This window comes from Ascaphus truei, chromosome 10, assembly GCF_040206685.1.
Source record: "Ascaphus truei isolate aAscTru1 chromosome 10, aAscTru1.hap1, whole genome shotgun sequence".
Taxonomy (NCBI): domain Eukaryota; kingdom Metazoa; phylum Chordata; class Amphibia; order Anura; family Ascaphidae; genus Ascaphus; species Ascaphus truei.
The window spans coordinates 4675858-4689876 of NC_134492.1; the positions used below are offsets into that span (position 1 = coordinate 4675858).

General features: G+C 42.4%; 1 protein-coding gene across 1 annotated transcript in view; it reads left to right on the forward strand.

Annotated features, from left to right (window-relative positions):
- Positions 1–14019, forward strand: part of LOC142504031 (uncharacterized) — a 211279-nt gene that overhangs the window by 167925 nt on the left and 29335 nt on the right. The window contains exons 25-29 of the mRNA XM_075617140.1: positions 1765–1818; positions 2861–2914; positions 3836–3880; positions 10849–10902; positions 13841–13885. Coding sequence (XP_075473255.1) covers positions 1765–1818; positions 2861–2914; positions 3836–3880; positions 10849–10902; positions 13841–13885 — 252 coding nt within the window. The remainder of the gene's footprint in view (positions 1–1764; positions 1819–2860; positions 2915–3835; positions 3881–10848; positions 10903–13840; positions 13886–14019) is intronic.

Below are 14019 nucleotides of genomic sequence, written 5' to 3' on the forward strand. Positions count from 1 at the left end.
CAGTCCCACATAGCCAGACAAACGTATCAATGTTACTGGATCTCCGTTAAAGAGGCAGTCCCACATAGCCAGACAAACGTATCAATGTTACAGGAATCTCCGTTAAAGAGGCAGTCCCACATAGCCAGACAAACGTATCAATGTTACTGGATCTCCGTTAAAGAGGCAGTCCCACATAGCCAGACAAACGTATCAATGTTACAGGAATCTCCGTTAAAGAGGCAGTCCCACATAGCCAGACAAACGTATCAATGTTACTGGATCTCCGTTAAAGAGGCAGTCCCACATAGCCAGACAAACGTATCAATGTTACAGGAATCTCCGTTAAAGAGGCAGTCCCACATAGCCAGACAAACGTATCAATGTTACTGGATCTCCGTTAAAGAGGCAGTCCCACGTAGCCAGACAAACGTATCGATGTTACAGGAATCTCCGTTAAAGAGGCAGTCCCACATAGCCAGACAAACGTATCAATGTTACAGGAATCTCCGTTAAAGAGGCAGTCCCACATAGCCAGACAAACGTATCAATGTTACTGGATCTCCGTTAAAGAGGCAGTCCCACATAGCCAGACAAACGTATCAATGTTACTGGAATCTCCGTTAAAGTGGCAGTCCCACATAGCCAGACAAACGTATCAATGTTACAGGAATCTCCGTTAAAGAGGCAGTCCCACGTAGCCAGACAAACGTATCGATGTTACAGGAATCTCCGTTAAAGAGGCAGTCCCACATAGCGAGACAAACGTATCAATGTTACTGGATCTCCGTTAAAGAGGCAGTCCCACATAGCGAGACAAACGTATCAATGTTACTGGATCTCCGTTAAAGAGGCAGTCCCACATAGCCAGACAAACGTATCGATGTTACAGGAATCTCCGTTAAAGAGGCAGTCCCACATAGCCAGACAAACGTATCGATGTTACAGGAATCTCCGTTAAAGAGGCTCTCCAGGCGACACTATGGCTTTATTTTATTATTGGATAGAAGCCGGGGGTCTCCGGAGCTCTAACACATTGATTTCAGCTCCGGGGACCCCCTGCACCCCGGGATAGTTACCTCCGTAGTAGGTGCCGGTAGGAGCCCTGGCTGGGTTCACAATATGGCAGTTTAAAAGTCCTGCAGGCCAATCAGAAGCCGTGATGTTCTTCCTTGTCTTCCTATTGGCTGTAAAGTGCTCAGAAATACCGGCAGCACCTACATAGATTAGTACCTCAGGAAGCAGGGGGTCCCCGAAGCTGAACTCAACGCGGTTTGGAGACCTCCGGCTTCCATCCATAGTATCGCCTGCAGAGCTCCTTTAAAGTAACTATTTTACTTATTTTTATCCTGTGAAAAATGAGTATGCTTTGCAGTTCCCCACATCTGTTTACATATGATGGATTCATAATTACTTTGCAAACAAAGTACAGAGAACTGACAAACAGTCTCATCACCAAAAGTCATTAGATAAAGATTGCAATAACTCCTTAATGCGCCTCTAAGGCCCCAGTGCACGCGGCAGGGTGCCTGGCAGCGCTCGTTACCTGCATCAGCGCGACCTGAACCACCGCCGTGACGTGGCCAACGCACGCACGTCGGCTGGGGCCTGCCCCATAGAGGGCTGTACCTTGTGCGCAGCGCGCACCGTCACACCGCCGGGGACGAAGCCGGAGAAACTTTGTTATTTAATGCACACGTCTAGTAACTTTAAAGATAACTGATTTGGAAGCCACGAAAACGCAGATTTATGTGTTTTACATGTTTGTTTTCATTGTTTTATTAGGGGTTTCCAGGAGACATCGGGGTGCCTGGGATGAATGGACCCCAGGGACCGAAGGTAAGAATATACTTTCCATTAGCTGCATCAGGATACATTTTCCAAAGCAATACAATATATGTAATCACATAAACTATCATTTAGTCCAGGACTGGCCAACTCCAGTCCTCAAGGGCCACTAACAGGTCAGGTTTTCAGGATATCCCTGCTTCAGTACAGTCTAAGACTGAGAAACTGATTGAGCCACCTGTGCTGAAACAGGGATATCCTGAAAACCTGACCTGTTAGTGGCCCTTGAGGACTGGAGTTGGCCGCCCCTAATTTAGTACAACCACGTTTGGAAATCTTCCCTTTTAATGTGATATTTGACCATGGAAACTCATGGCACGAATACTTGGGTATCTGATCTGCCAAAAGCCGGCCGGCCAATGGGCTTATTATTCTAGTGAAACACTGATAACAATAATCTGTTCCGTGTATTCATTAATGTGTGTGGGTATCAAAATACACAAGTAGTAAGTGTATATGGCTTTCTGTGGGACTAGGAAATTAAAATTACCCCCATTGGTATAAAAACAAAATACCGTATTGGCCCAAATATAGTGCGGCCTCGCACATAACATGACCCTACAGTTTTGCAGGTGTTGTACATGAAAAATAAAAAGGTGTTAGTCTGCGCATATAATGCGAGGACAGTTTTCGGAAGGTCATTTTTAGGGAAAAAACATAGCACTATATTCAGGCCAACACAGTACATGAGCAAGGGAGCCTCAATTATATTCATTTGTGTTGCCATATTGCTGCCCCGTATCACCCGCTTAAGTCACTTCCCAGGGGAATGACAGGAGCAGAGCAGTAAAGGTTTTTAGGAGTTGCGTTGGGTTGGCGGATAGAACGGGCGGTCGGACTCATGCGCACGAGCTACGCTGCTCTGCAATTTATGTGATACAAATTCATCTCTCGGAGAAAGTGCAAGACACAGAAGCTTGGGAGTATTCTATCAAAAAGGTCCGTTTTTCTCACACGTTGGAAAGTGCGCCATTAAACGTTATATATAATGTAACCGAGTTACATGACGCCTCATTGTTGTGTGTGTTTGTAGGGTGTTCTTGGTGACAGGGGCCCTCCAGGACCACAAGGCCCAAAGGGAGTAGAGGTAGGAATATGTGAACGTGCTTGTATATGTAAATTGTTTGTCCCTGTGCCCCCTTGAAAGCGCATATGTACTCGGCAGCGCTATGCAATGAGGACTTCAGTTGAATAGGCTGTTTGGTGTCTGTATTTGCCATATGGCCTCTTATGGCATTAAACAGGTTAGTAAATATGCGCTTTAATCTTTTTGCAACAAATCTGACGATGAAACTGATCCATTAGTTGCATTCCCCAAAACACTACAAAATAGAAAAGCCATTAACGCACGCACTCCCCGCCATGTATTTGTGGTTTCAGCCATTGTAAACACTCTTATTAGGGAACCCCAGCCATTCATAATTTGGGGGTAACCAAATAATGTTCTGTTTTATATGTAATATAAGTGTATTTCTAAGTTTGTCTACTTCTGTCTCACTCCTAAATCTGGCGTGGATGGCATGGCCGGCGTGGCTGGCGTGGCTGGCGTGGCCGGGGTTTACTGAGGATACATTCTTTTTGATCAATTCTATAAAAAATAAAATTGCTTTTTGAGTTTGTGTTTTTTTTTACTTTCTTTAATTATATAAGAAGTTCACGCCCAGCGGGGTAGCCTGGAACATGGAAATACATAGATAATGATGAATAGATGAGTTCCTTCACCTAAAGACTTCATATTTATAACACCTGATATCATTGCAACAAATACGGTCGGCAAACTGCCAGAAAAGAATGCAAATAAGTGATCTAACACTGGCAGGAAACATGGTGTCCTGATGAATGGGCGCGTTGCAGTTTCCTCCCTTTGTTGGCGGTATACAGCGCCGGGATTCTCAATGCGTCGGCGCATGTCCATGGTTAAATATTCCGCCAGAATTTTATATAACATTCTTATCATTTGAAAATGTCAATTCCATGCACTATTTAATCATCTAATTCTATTTCCCAGGGGGAAGAAGGCCCCGCAGGACCCCCCGGTGGGCTCGGAACCAGGGTATGTCGGTTTAGCACTATCAGCTAATAACATTACTGTTGTATCATGTCACAATATGTGCACACAGTTACATAGTTACACACAGTTAGGAGAGCGCCAGTGACATAGTTACACACAGTTAGGAGAGCGCCAGTTACATAGTTACACAGTTAGGAGAGCACCAGTTACATAGTTACACACAGTTAGGAGAGCACCAGTTACATAGTTACACACAGTTAGGAGAGCACCAGTTACATAGTTACACACAGTTAGGAGAGCACCAGTTACATAGTTACACACAGTTAGGAGAGCACCAGTTACATAGTTACACAGTTAGGAGAGCACCAGTTACATAGTTACACACAGTTAGGAGAGCACCAGTTACATAGTTACACACAGTTAGGAGAGCACCAGTTACATAGTTACACAGTTAGGAGAGCACCAGTTACATAGTTACACACAGTTAGGAGAGCACCAGTTACATAGTTACACACAGTTAGGAGAGCATCAGTTACATAGTTACACAGTTAGGAGAGCATCAGTTACTGACAAATACTTTCATCTTTCACAAATACTTGATATGCTAGAGCCGGATTTCCTAATTGCCTACAAACAATGCAGCTGGCCGTGTCATAAATACTAACGGCGTACGCACGTCCAACTAAAAAGGGTCAAAGGCTGAAAAATACTTATTTGGTTTTGATAAATTCGTGGGCCCACTTTTGGACATTGAATTTATGACACTATATCAGGGCTGGGCAACCCCAGTCAGTAGGGTTGCCAGGTGTCCGGTATTGAACTGGACTGTCCTGTATTTGGATACTCTGTCCAGTAAAAAATGAGAGGTGCCGTAATACTGGACATGTCTGTGTCCGGTATTACCTCCCTGGACATAGTGACCTGATGCACCTTTCACCATTGAGTCCAGTATTTTTGAAGAAGCCACCTGGCAACCCTACCAGTCAGCAAGGGCTACCAATAGGTCACGTTGTCAGGATATCCCTGCTTCAGCACAAGTGGCTCAGTCTTTGACTGAGACATTGCTGCTGTTTACCCAAAAGAATAGCAGGGGTTCCCCTGTTTGGGCCAAATTGTGCTTATTGTGGTTACAATATGTTACACAGTTACACAGTTACACAGTTACATAGTTACACAGTTACACAGTTACACAGTTACACAGTTACATAGTTACACAGTTACATAGTTACACAGTTACATAGTTACACAGTTACATAGTTACATAGTTACATAGTAGATGAGGTTGATTAAAAACATACGTCCATCAAGTGCAACCTATGCTAAATTTAGACAACAGATACTTTATCCTATATCTATACTTACTTATTGATCCAGAGGAAGGCAAACAAAAAAACCTATTAAGAGGAAAAATTAATTCCTTCCTGACTCCAAGATTTGGCAATCGGATTAATCCCTGGATCAACATCCTTCCCATGTATACTTATTTGGTATATCCCTGTATACCTTTCCCATCTAAAAAGAAGTCCAACCTTTTTTTTGAACAAATATAGTAATACATAAAAAAAGACAATTGCCAAGGTCACTTTAATAAATACCTCCCGTTTTGTTTTCTTTCTTGATACCTGCCGGCATAATTGAAGGAAAAACATTTGTGGCTCTAAATATCATGTATAAATCCTCTATGCATGTGCTCGGAAACTGCCCCATCCTGTAATCGGGAAGATGTTTCCAATTTCTGGGAATTATAGCTGGGTTTAAATGAGACTTTACGATTCTGTGATAGCCATGGTATAGCTGCATACTTGCTTGTTAGCCGCTTTCTATCTATCTTATGTAGCCCTGTTTCCCCCCCTCTCTGGAAACATGTTGCTGCTGCAGCTGTCTGTGGTGTGGTCATACCTGTGAGGGTCCAGGAGAGCTGAGTGTCTGTGATGATGTGGGGTAACAGGAAAGGCTTTTGGTGATCTTTAGGTTCCTCATCAGGGTGTCACCGCCTCCAGCTCCGGTGGGCTCCAGGGTTCCCAGAGACAGTCCCCACCAGAGCAGACTTCTTCTACCCCCTGCCCAATAGACTGTAGACTCAGGCAGGGCTATATAAAAACGGATGCTTTATTTAGCAGCCACTGCTGGTGCCATACAGCGAATGCAGATGGATTGAGATGGGTCCCAGACCTCTGGATGGTGCTTGGCCGTCTGATAGTATTGGCCCTCTGATTTCTCTCTCAGTCAGCCCAGGAGGGACTGCCTGGCATGTCTCACTCTCAGCCGAGAGGAGACAGCACACACCTCCTCTCCCTAGGAGGGGTGGAAGAGAACTCTCTATAATTTAGCACTTCCTCTCTGAGATACCAGAAGGGGTGGGCACAAGGTACGCACCATTATTGGCAATACATAGACCCTGTGTCACCACCACTCCTGCCACTCAGAGAGTCAGCATGAGGGGGGTGGTGTCAATGCCCCTAGGATAGCCTGCCACAGCCTGTAGCTACTAAGGACTTACATGACAGGGGGCAGCGAGGCAGTCTGGACCAGCCATGGCTACACTTACTTTTGACCATAGAGCTGAGGCGGATGTGGGTGAGCAAGAGTAGGACTTTCTTAGCTTTTCAAATACTAATTCTGCCAATAATGTGGCCAAAGCCAGTGTTTGCATAAGGAAACCAAATTCTTATGGGTGCTGTTGGGTGGAATTAAAGCGCTTTTAGTTAATGTGGCTAACACTATTTCACAAGAATAACATGGATAACGTGTTTGGATTAACAATCTGAGGATCATTTTAATAGAACTGCGCACGCTCAATGGTTTTAAAATGGATTTGTATTGAAGACAAATGGGCCCATACAGTATCTACCAAGCAGTCTTCTGCCTTACAGCTCCAGCCCAATGCCTGGAATGGGATACAAGGGTTCCTCCAGTGCCGGAGGGTGCCCTCTGTGTTAGGAGAGGAGCTGTGCATTATACTTAACAAAAATAGTGAATCTGCTAAGTAAATTATTGTCTCAATGTATCATTTCCCTAAAAGGCTTCTAGATATTGGTCAGCTATGTATCAGTAGTTGCCTGGAAGTGTTTTGCTCTTGGCTGGATATATTTTGAGGATCTCATCCATTATCACTTGTCAACTTCACAACTAACAATACGTTTTAACTCGTGGAAAATTCAGACTAAAAGGACAACTGTTTACCTTATGTAACGCCCTCCTTGCATGGAACAAGCCTTGAAATAAATTGCTCTTGGCATGACAGCAGATGCACATTACTTTGTGTGTCCACATAAAGCTCTTTGTGCATCTTCAAAATGACTCAGAACAGCTACTGATCTCTCTCCATCCTCTCATAAATTATTTTCTTAAAGCTCTTGAGTGCGAGCATTTTCCATTTTATAACCATTGTGATAAAACGATATCTAAAAAATGAAATGCTTTCTATCTGGCAATGCCGTCGTTAATAACTATAGATTCAGTAAGCTTCTATTCAATACAGGTAAACTACAATCCCACGTCCTATAATATTATTAACAAAATATTAGTGATACTTTACACAATTTAAATTTTGTTTTATTACACTGTCCACTTTTTATCATTTGAAGTACAATTATTAACCCGTCAGCAATAATGCGGTAAAATATTTCTAAGGGTAAGAAATGACACCCTATACAAATGGACATGTACGTACGTATGTATGTATGTCTTTATTTATATAGCGCCATTAATGTACATAGTGCTTCACAGCAGTAATATTCGTGACAATCATATTAATAACAAATAATATAAATAACACATAAAGGAGAGAAGTGCTTAAGACATAAAAGTAACAAACTTCGAAGAGCTTACAATCTAATTGGTTGGTAGGAAGAACGTACAGAGACTAAGTGCATCTGCAAGGGGCCAAGGTTTATGTATGAGGTGTTACTTATCAGCCATGGAGCTACTCATATGCTTCCTTAAGCAGTTGTGTTTTGAGGTGGGTCTTAAAGGTGGATAGTGAGTGTGCTAGTCGGATATTGAGGGGAAGGGCATTCCAGAGGTGTGGGGCAGTCAGTGAGAAAGGTTTAAGGCGGGAAAGGGCTTTAGATAAAAAGGGGTAGAAAGAAGACATCCTTGAGCAGAACGCAAGAGTCGGGATGGTGCATAGCGAGAAATTAGGGCTGAGATGTAAGGAGGGGCAGGAGAGTGTAAAGCTTTAAAACTGAGGAGGAGAATTGAGTGTGTGATACGGGATTTGATAGGAAGCCAGGAGAGGGATTTAAAGCTGCAGTTCAGGCAATATCCTGCATGTGTTTTTTTTAATAAATCAGTTCTGTAGTAAGAAAAAATACTTTTAGCATTTTCTGTTTTTAAAAAAACAACTTTGAAAGACCACTTTTCTTATATTCTATTTTAACAACCATTTGCTAAGGCACTGCCCCTTCATGTCCTGTCACAAGCCCTGGCACACCCCTGTGTCAGCCCTGCCCTCCCTCTAGCACATGTCAGTGCAGGAGTGCTCATAAATATTCATGAGCTTCCACTGAGTGACAGAAGCAGAGGAAAAACATATCCCATCTCTAAAGATTTCGCCAATCAATACATGGAGAACGAATTGACTGGCAGCTATACAGTTCTTTAGGTAATTAGAGATTGCACACATGAAACTATTGAATGAAATAAATAAATAAATAATAAAAAAAAAAGAATGAACTGCAGCTTTAAGCAGGGGAGACGCTGAGACAGATTTTGGAAATAGTAGAGTGATTCTGGCAGCAGCATTAGGATAGATTGTAGAGGAGACAGGAAGGCCGTACAGCAGGAGGTTACAGTAGTTGAAACGGAAGAGAATGAGGGTCTGTGTCAGAGTTTTTGCAGTCGAGCAACAGAGAAAAGGATGTATCTTGGTTAAAGGGAGAGGGAGTGGCTCAGTGAGTAAAGACACTGACTGGCACTGAGATTGCTGCAGGGGAGCCTGGTTCAATTCCCGGTGCCGGCTCCTTGTGACCTTGGGCAAGTCACTTTATCTCCCTGTGCCTCAGGCACCAAAAAACATAGATTGTAAGCTCCACGGGGCAGGGACTGTGCCTGCAAAATGTCTCTGTAAAGTGCTACGTATAACTAGCAGCGCTATACAAAAACATGCTATTATTATTATTATTTTTAATATTGCGGAGGAAAAAGCGATAGTTTTTTGCTACCTTTTGAATGTGAGGGGTGAATGTGAGAGAGGAGTCGAGTGTGGCCCCTAGGCAGCGTGCTTGGGCTACTGGGTGAATTATAATACTTACAACAGTAATGTGGAAGGAGGTAGTAGGGCCAGGTTTGGGAAGAAGTATAAGGAGCTCTGTTTTTGCCATGTTGAGATTAGTCGGCGGAGGGCCATCCAGGATGATATAGCTGAGAGACATTTAGAAACTTTAGTCTATACAGCAGGTGTAAGGTCAAGGGTAGAAAAGTAAATTTGTGTGTCATCTACATAGAGGTGATATTTGAACCAAAGAGATGTGATTAGGTCACCTAGAGAGTGTGTAAAGAGAAAAGAGAAGGGGTCCCAGGACAGAGCCCTGGGGTACCCCCACAGAGAGATCGATTGAGGAGAAGGAGGTGTTAGCAAAAGAGACACTGAAAGTACGATGGGAGAGGTAGGAGGAGATCCAGGATAGCGGTTTGATTCGAATGCCAAGAGTATGGAGAATGTGAAGCAGAAGAGGGTGGTCCACAGTATCAAATGCTGCAGAGAGGTCGAGTAATATGAGCAGAGTGTAATGACCTCTGTCTTTGGCAGCATAGAGGTATTAGTTATTTTAGTGAGGGCTGTTTCTGTCGAGTGAGCAGTGCGGAAGTCACATTGTAGAGGGTCTAGGAGAGAATAGGTGTTGAGAAAATGGAGCAAGTGAGAGAAGACAAGACGTTCAAGGAGTTTAGAGGCAAAAGGCAGGAGGGAGACAGGTCAATAGTTAGAAAGACAGGTAGGGTAAAGCTTGCTGTTTTTGAGTAATGGTATGACTGTTGAATGTTTGAAGGAAGAGGGATAGGTACCAGAGTAGAGGGAGGAGTTAAAATGAATTGATTAGCCTGAGACTGCAGTGTGACTGCATCTTTCGTTCATTATTTGTAGCATCATAAAAAGGGAAACATTTAAAGCAGATAAAACACAAAAGTCAGGATTTTACGATGATAGTGCATAAGGCATTTAGGTTTATTGACCCAAGCTGGAAAGTTAATCCATTTTTTGGCTTGGATCCACTTCAAAAATCCCATGTGAAACTTTTCCTGTTTTTAATCTACCCAAATACTGATCCTAGACACTGTAATCGCTTGTACCCCTGATACACTGTGCATTGCCCTGGGGAGATTACTGCCACTGAACTCGTCTTACAATAGAAGATTGTGATGCTCATAACAAGGTAGATATATTGGAAACCAATAATGTATTATAATAAAGTACTAAAAACAATGATCACTGGAAGCAGGGTACAGCTTACACTATCTGCAGTTCTCTCGTGACATTTTTCTATAACTAAAATGTATACATATATTTTAGAAAGGAAAGGTACACAGGGATATACCAAATAAGTATACATGGGAAGGATGTTGATCCTGGGATTAATCCAATTGCCAATTCTTTGAGTCAGGAAGGAATTTATTTTTCCCCTTATGAGCTATCATTGGATGATGTGACGCTGGTTTTTTTGTTTGCCTTCCTCTGGATCAATAAGTAAGTATAGATATAGGATAAAGTATCTGTTGTCTAAATTTAGCATAGGTTGAACTTGATGGACCTATGTCTTTATTCAACCTCATCTACTATGTAACTATGTAACTATATAACTATGAATATATCATAATACAATTTTATTATTTCTCTTAACCATTTAAGAACTAGGATACTAATAGAAAACTTGAAGCAGCCATAATCAAAACATAATAGCTTTATATATGTTTTTATGGGATGTGTTCTAGATATATTCATGCAGTTTTTATTTATTGGTATACATTAAATAATGTATGATAAAATATATTCTTTCATCTTTTGTTAACAGGGAAGACCCGGTCGTAAAGGATATGCTGGTGAACTAGGACCAGAAGGTTTAAAGGTGATATTATTGTCATTGTCTGTTAAAACATATATATATATTTTTAATTATCATTTTGGGAAAATCCTAGAGGTATTCCACTTAATATTTCATATGGGGTTAGGGACAATACGGTGTGAGATATATATATATATGTATGTATATATGTATGTATGTATATATATATATTAAGCAGTGTGATCTTCAGGATGAGTTCATCACCACCTGGGATTTCAAATGCTCCTCTCTTCCTCCTCACCATTTCCTGGCTGCTATCTCAATATGTTTTTAGAGTTTCCCACAGTTTGGGATGAATCAACATCCTTTGTTTTCAATTAACATTTAATATATATTGTAAATGAGTTGGAGTTTTCAGCTTGAACTCTATATGAACTTTTCTGCTATAAAGTGTAATGGAAACACGCGTGTGAGTGTGTGAGTGCCCCCTCGTCACGTGACCGTCTCCCGCAGTGGTAAACAACGTCTTTGGGAGATTATTGAACATTTAAAATTGATAGCCACGGATTTGCCTTTTATTTGTAACTTTCTTTTTGTCACTGATAAAGCAGCAATCGCCCCTGAAGCAGGATCAGGGTGGTCTTACCACTGAAAGGCTCTAGTGCAGGGGGCTCAACTCCAGGCCTCAAACCCCCCCAACAGGTCAGGTTTTCAGAATATCCCTGCTTCAGCACAGGTGGCTCAATTAGCGGCTCAGTCTTTGACAGAGCCACTGATAGAGCCACCTATGTGGAAGCAGGCTGTTCGACTGAGCCACTGTTTAAGCCACCTGTGCTGAAGCAGGGAAATCCTGAAAACCTGACCTGTGGTGGGGGGTCTGGAGAGCTGGAGTTGATAGCCCCTGACTTAAAGGAAGAGAAAAGACACAAAGGGGCCCGTGCTATAAACGTTCATACAAAAATCGCTGGCCATTTAAATCGCCAGTTGTGTGAGCGTTGCTATCACGGTATCAGAACGCCTCACTTACCTGTGATAGCAAAATTCCCAAAACAGGCGAGTAGCCGGCGGCGTGAAGATCGCCCCTCTGAAAAGCGCTCACCCGGCGCTTCCTTTCAGCTGCAGAGAGAGACGCCTCTCCCTGCGCAAATCTCGCCCGAAATTAATGCTTTTTTTAAAATAAAAATGTTAATACTAGTGTAGATGAGCAGAGGGTTTCCGGAGCAGAACCGCATTGGTTTGAGGTCCGGGGACCCCCTGCTTCCCGAGATACAGGTCCCGTTATGGGGTGCCGGTATCGCCTATGCATTTTATTCCCACGGTCATGTGACGCGGGAAATTTAAATGCATAGAAGATACCGGCACCCCATAACGGGGCCTGTATCTTGGGAAGCAGGGGGTCCCTGGACCTCAAATCAACACGGTTCTGCTCCGGAAACCCCCTGCTACAACACATTAGTATTAACATTTTTTATTAAAACGGCTGCTACCCACAATAAACATTAAAAACACAACAACACTAATACCCACCTCCTCTACCGCCACATGATTGATACTAGAGGCCGTGGGTGTCTTGGGGTCCGCAGGTGGTCCCCGCAGGTATGGGTGTCCAGAGGTCCTCAGGTGGTCCCGCGGGTGTCTAGGGGACCTCGGGTGGTCCTTGCGAGTCCCCACTGGCCTGCGGTACAAGTCCTGTGGCAAATTATTTTTTTTGCAACACATACAAATAAATACACTCCCTTCCCCCCCCCCCAACACATACAGTACAGTAATGGGCAAATAACTATTATCCAGATATGGATAATAGTGCATTTACCCATTATAAAATAAAACATTAGCCATCCAGCTTAAATAAAGTAAATAAACATTTCTACTTACTCCTGTCATCATTAAGGGCATCCTCGTCAGCATACTGCAGGTCCGTGTCCTCCCATGCCAGCAAGAATACATGAAAAAATACAATCTAATGGCCACTAACCCACTAATCCCCTTAGTGGTTAATAACCGTTATAGTAATTTAGGGATTAACCCACCCCCTCCTGCTAGTCACCCAGGAAGCCTAACCACCCACCCCGGGACCACTGTACCCACTCTGTACCATTGATTGGCATAGTGGTACATCATACCCATATAATATGGGCATGATAAGCCACTATAGCAGTCAATGGTCACCCTAATAAAAAAGCATGAAGGACCAAAATACACAATAATAAAAGATATATACAAGCACCTATACACCCCAATTAAATAAATAAATGCCCTAGCCAACCAATTAAATAAATAAAAGCACTAGCCAACCAATCTATTTAATAAATAAAAGCACTAATCAACAAAACAATTAATTTAAACCAGTAGCCAACAAAACAAATAATTAATTTTAAACACTAACCAATCCTTAAATGTACTAAAAACAAGCCATCCAAAATCCAAACAATTGAATCCAAACAATAAAACAAATAGAAAAAATTACAATCAATTCAAAACAAGCATTTGCCAAAAAATGCATTGGCTGTCACTGTTTTTATCTGTACCCCAAAGGTCTGCGGTGCTGATATTAATGGATATCAACTCCGGAGACCCCCGGCATCAATCTGATTCAGGAAATAAAAGCATTTTTTTTTCTAAGTCCTGTATTGCTGCTTCTCACCAGCCTCATGCCAACATTTCTTGGCGTGAGGATTTTTGGAGAAACTCGCCATTCTAGAGCTGCGATTAGCCTCGATAACCTAATCGCGCTACTTGAATTGCGCGAGTTTCAGAACCTGCCGATAAGTGGCTTATCACCGCTCCCCCAGCGATTTTTCTATGACGGTTGAAATTTTTGGCGATTCGTGCCTTTATCGCCCACTGAATAGCAGTAGGCACTATGGCCGATAAGTGCTCTATAAGTGGCTTATCGACGCTTATAGCATAGGACCCCAAGACTAAGAAACAAAGCACAACATCTCTGTCCAGCTTCTTATATAAAAAACGACTGACCCCCATCTTTGTTCTCCATCAATAGGGGGAAACTGGAGATCCAGGAATCATTGGAAAAGCTGGGGAAGGAGTAAGCTTTTTTTTAAATTTTATTTCATTTTGTAAGAATCTTTCATTTGTGTCTAGTAATTAAGTGATTAAACAATATATATATATATATATATATATATATATATATATATATTTACTAGCGTTCAACCTGCT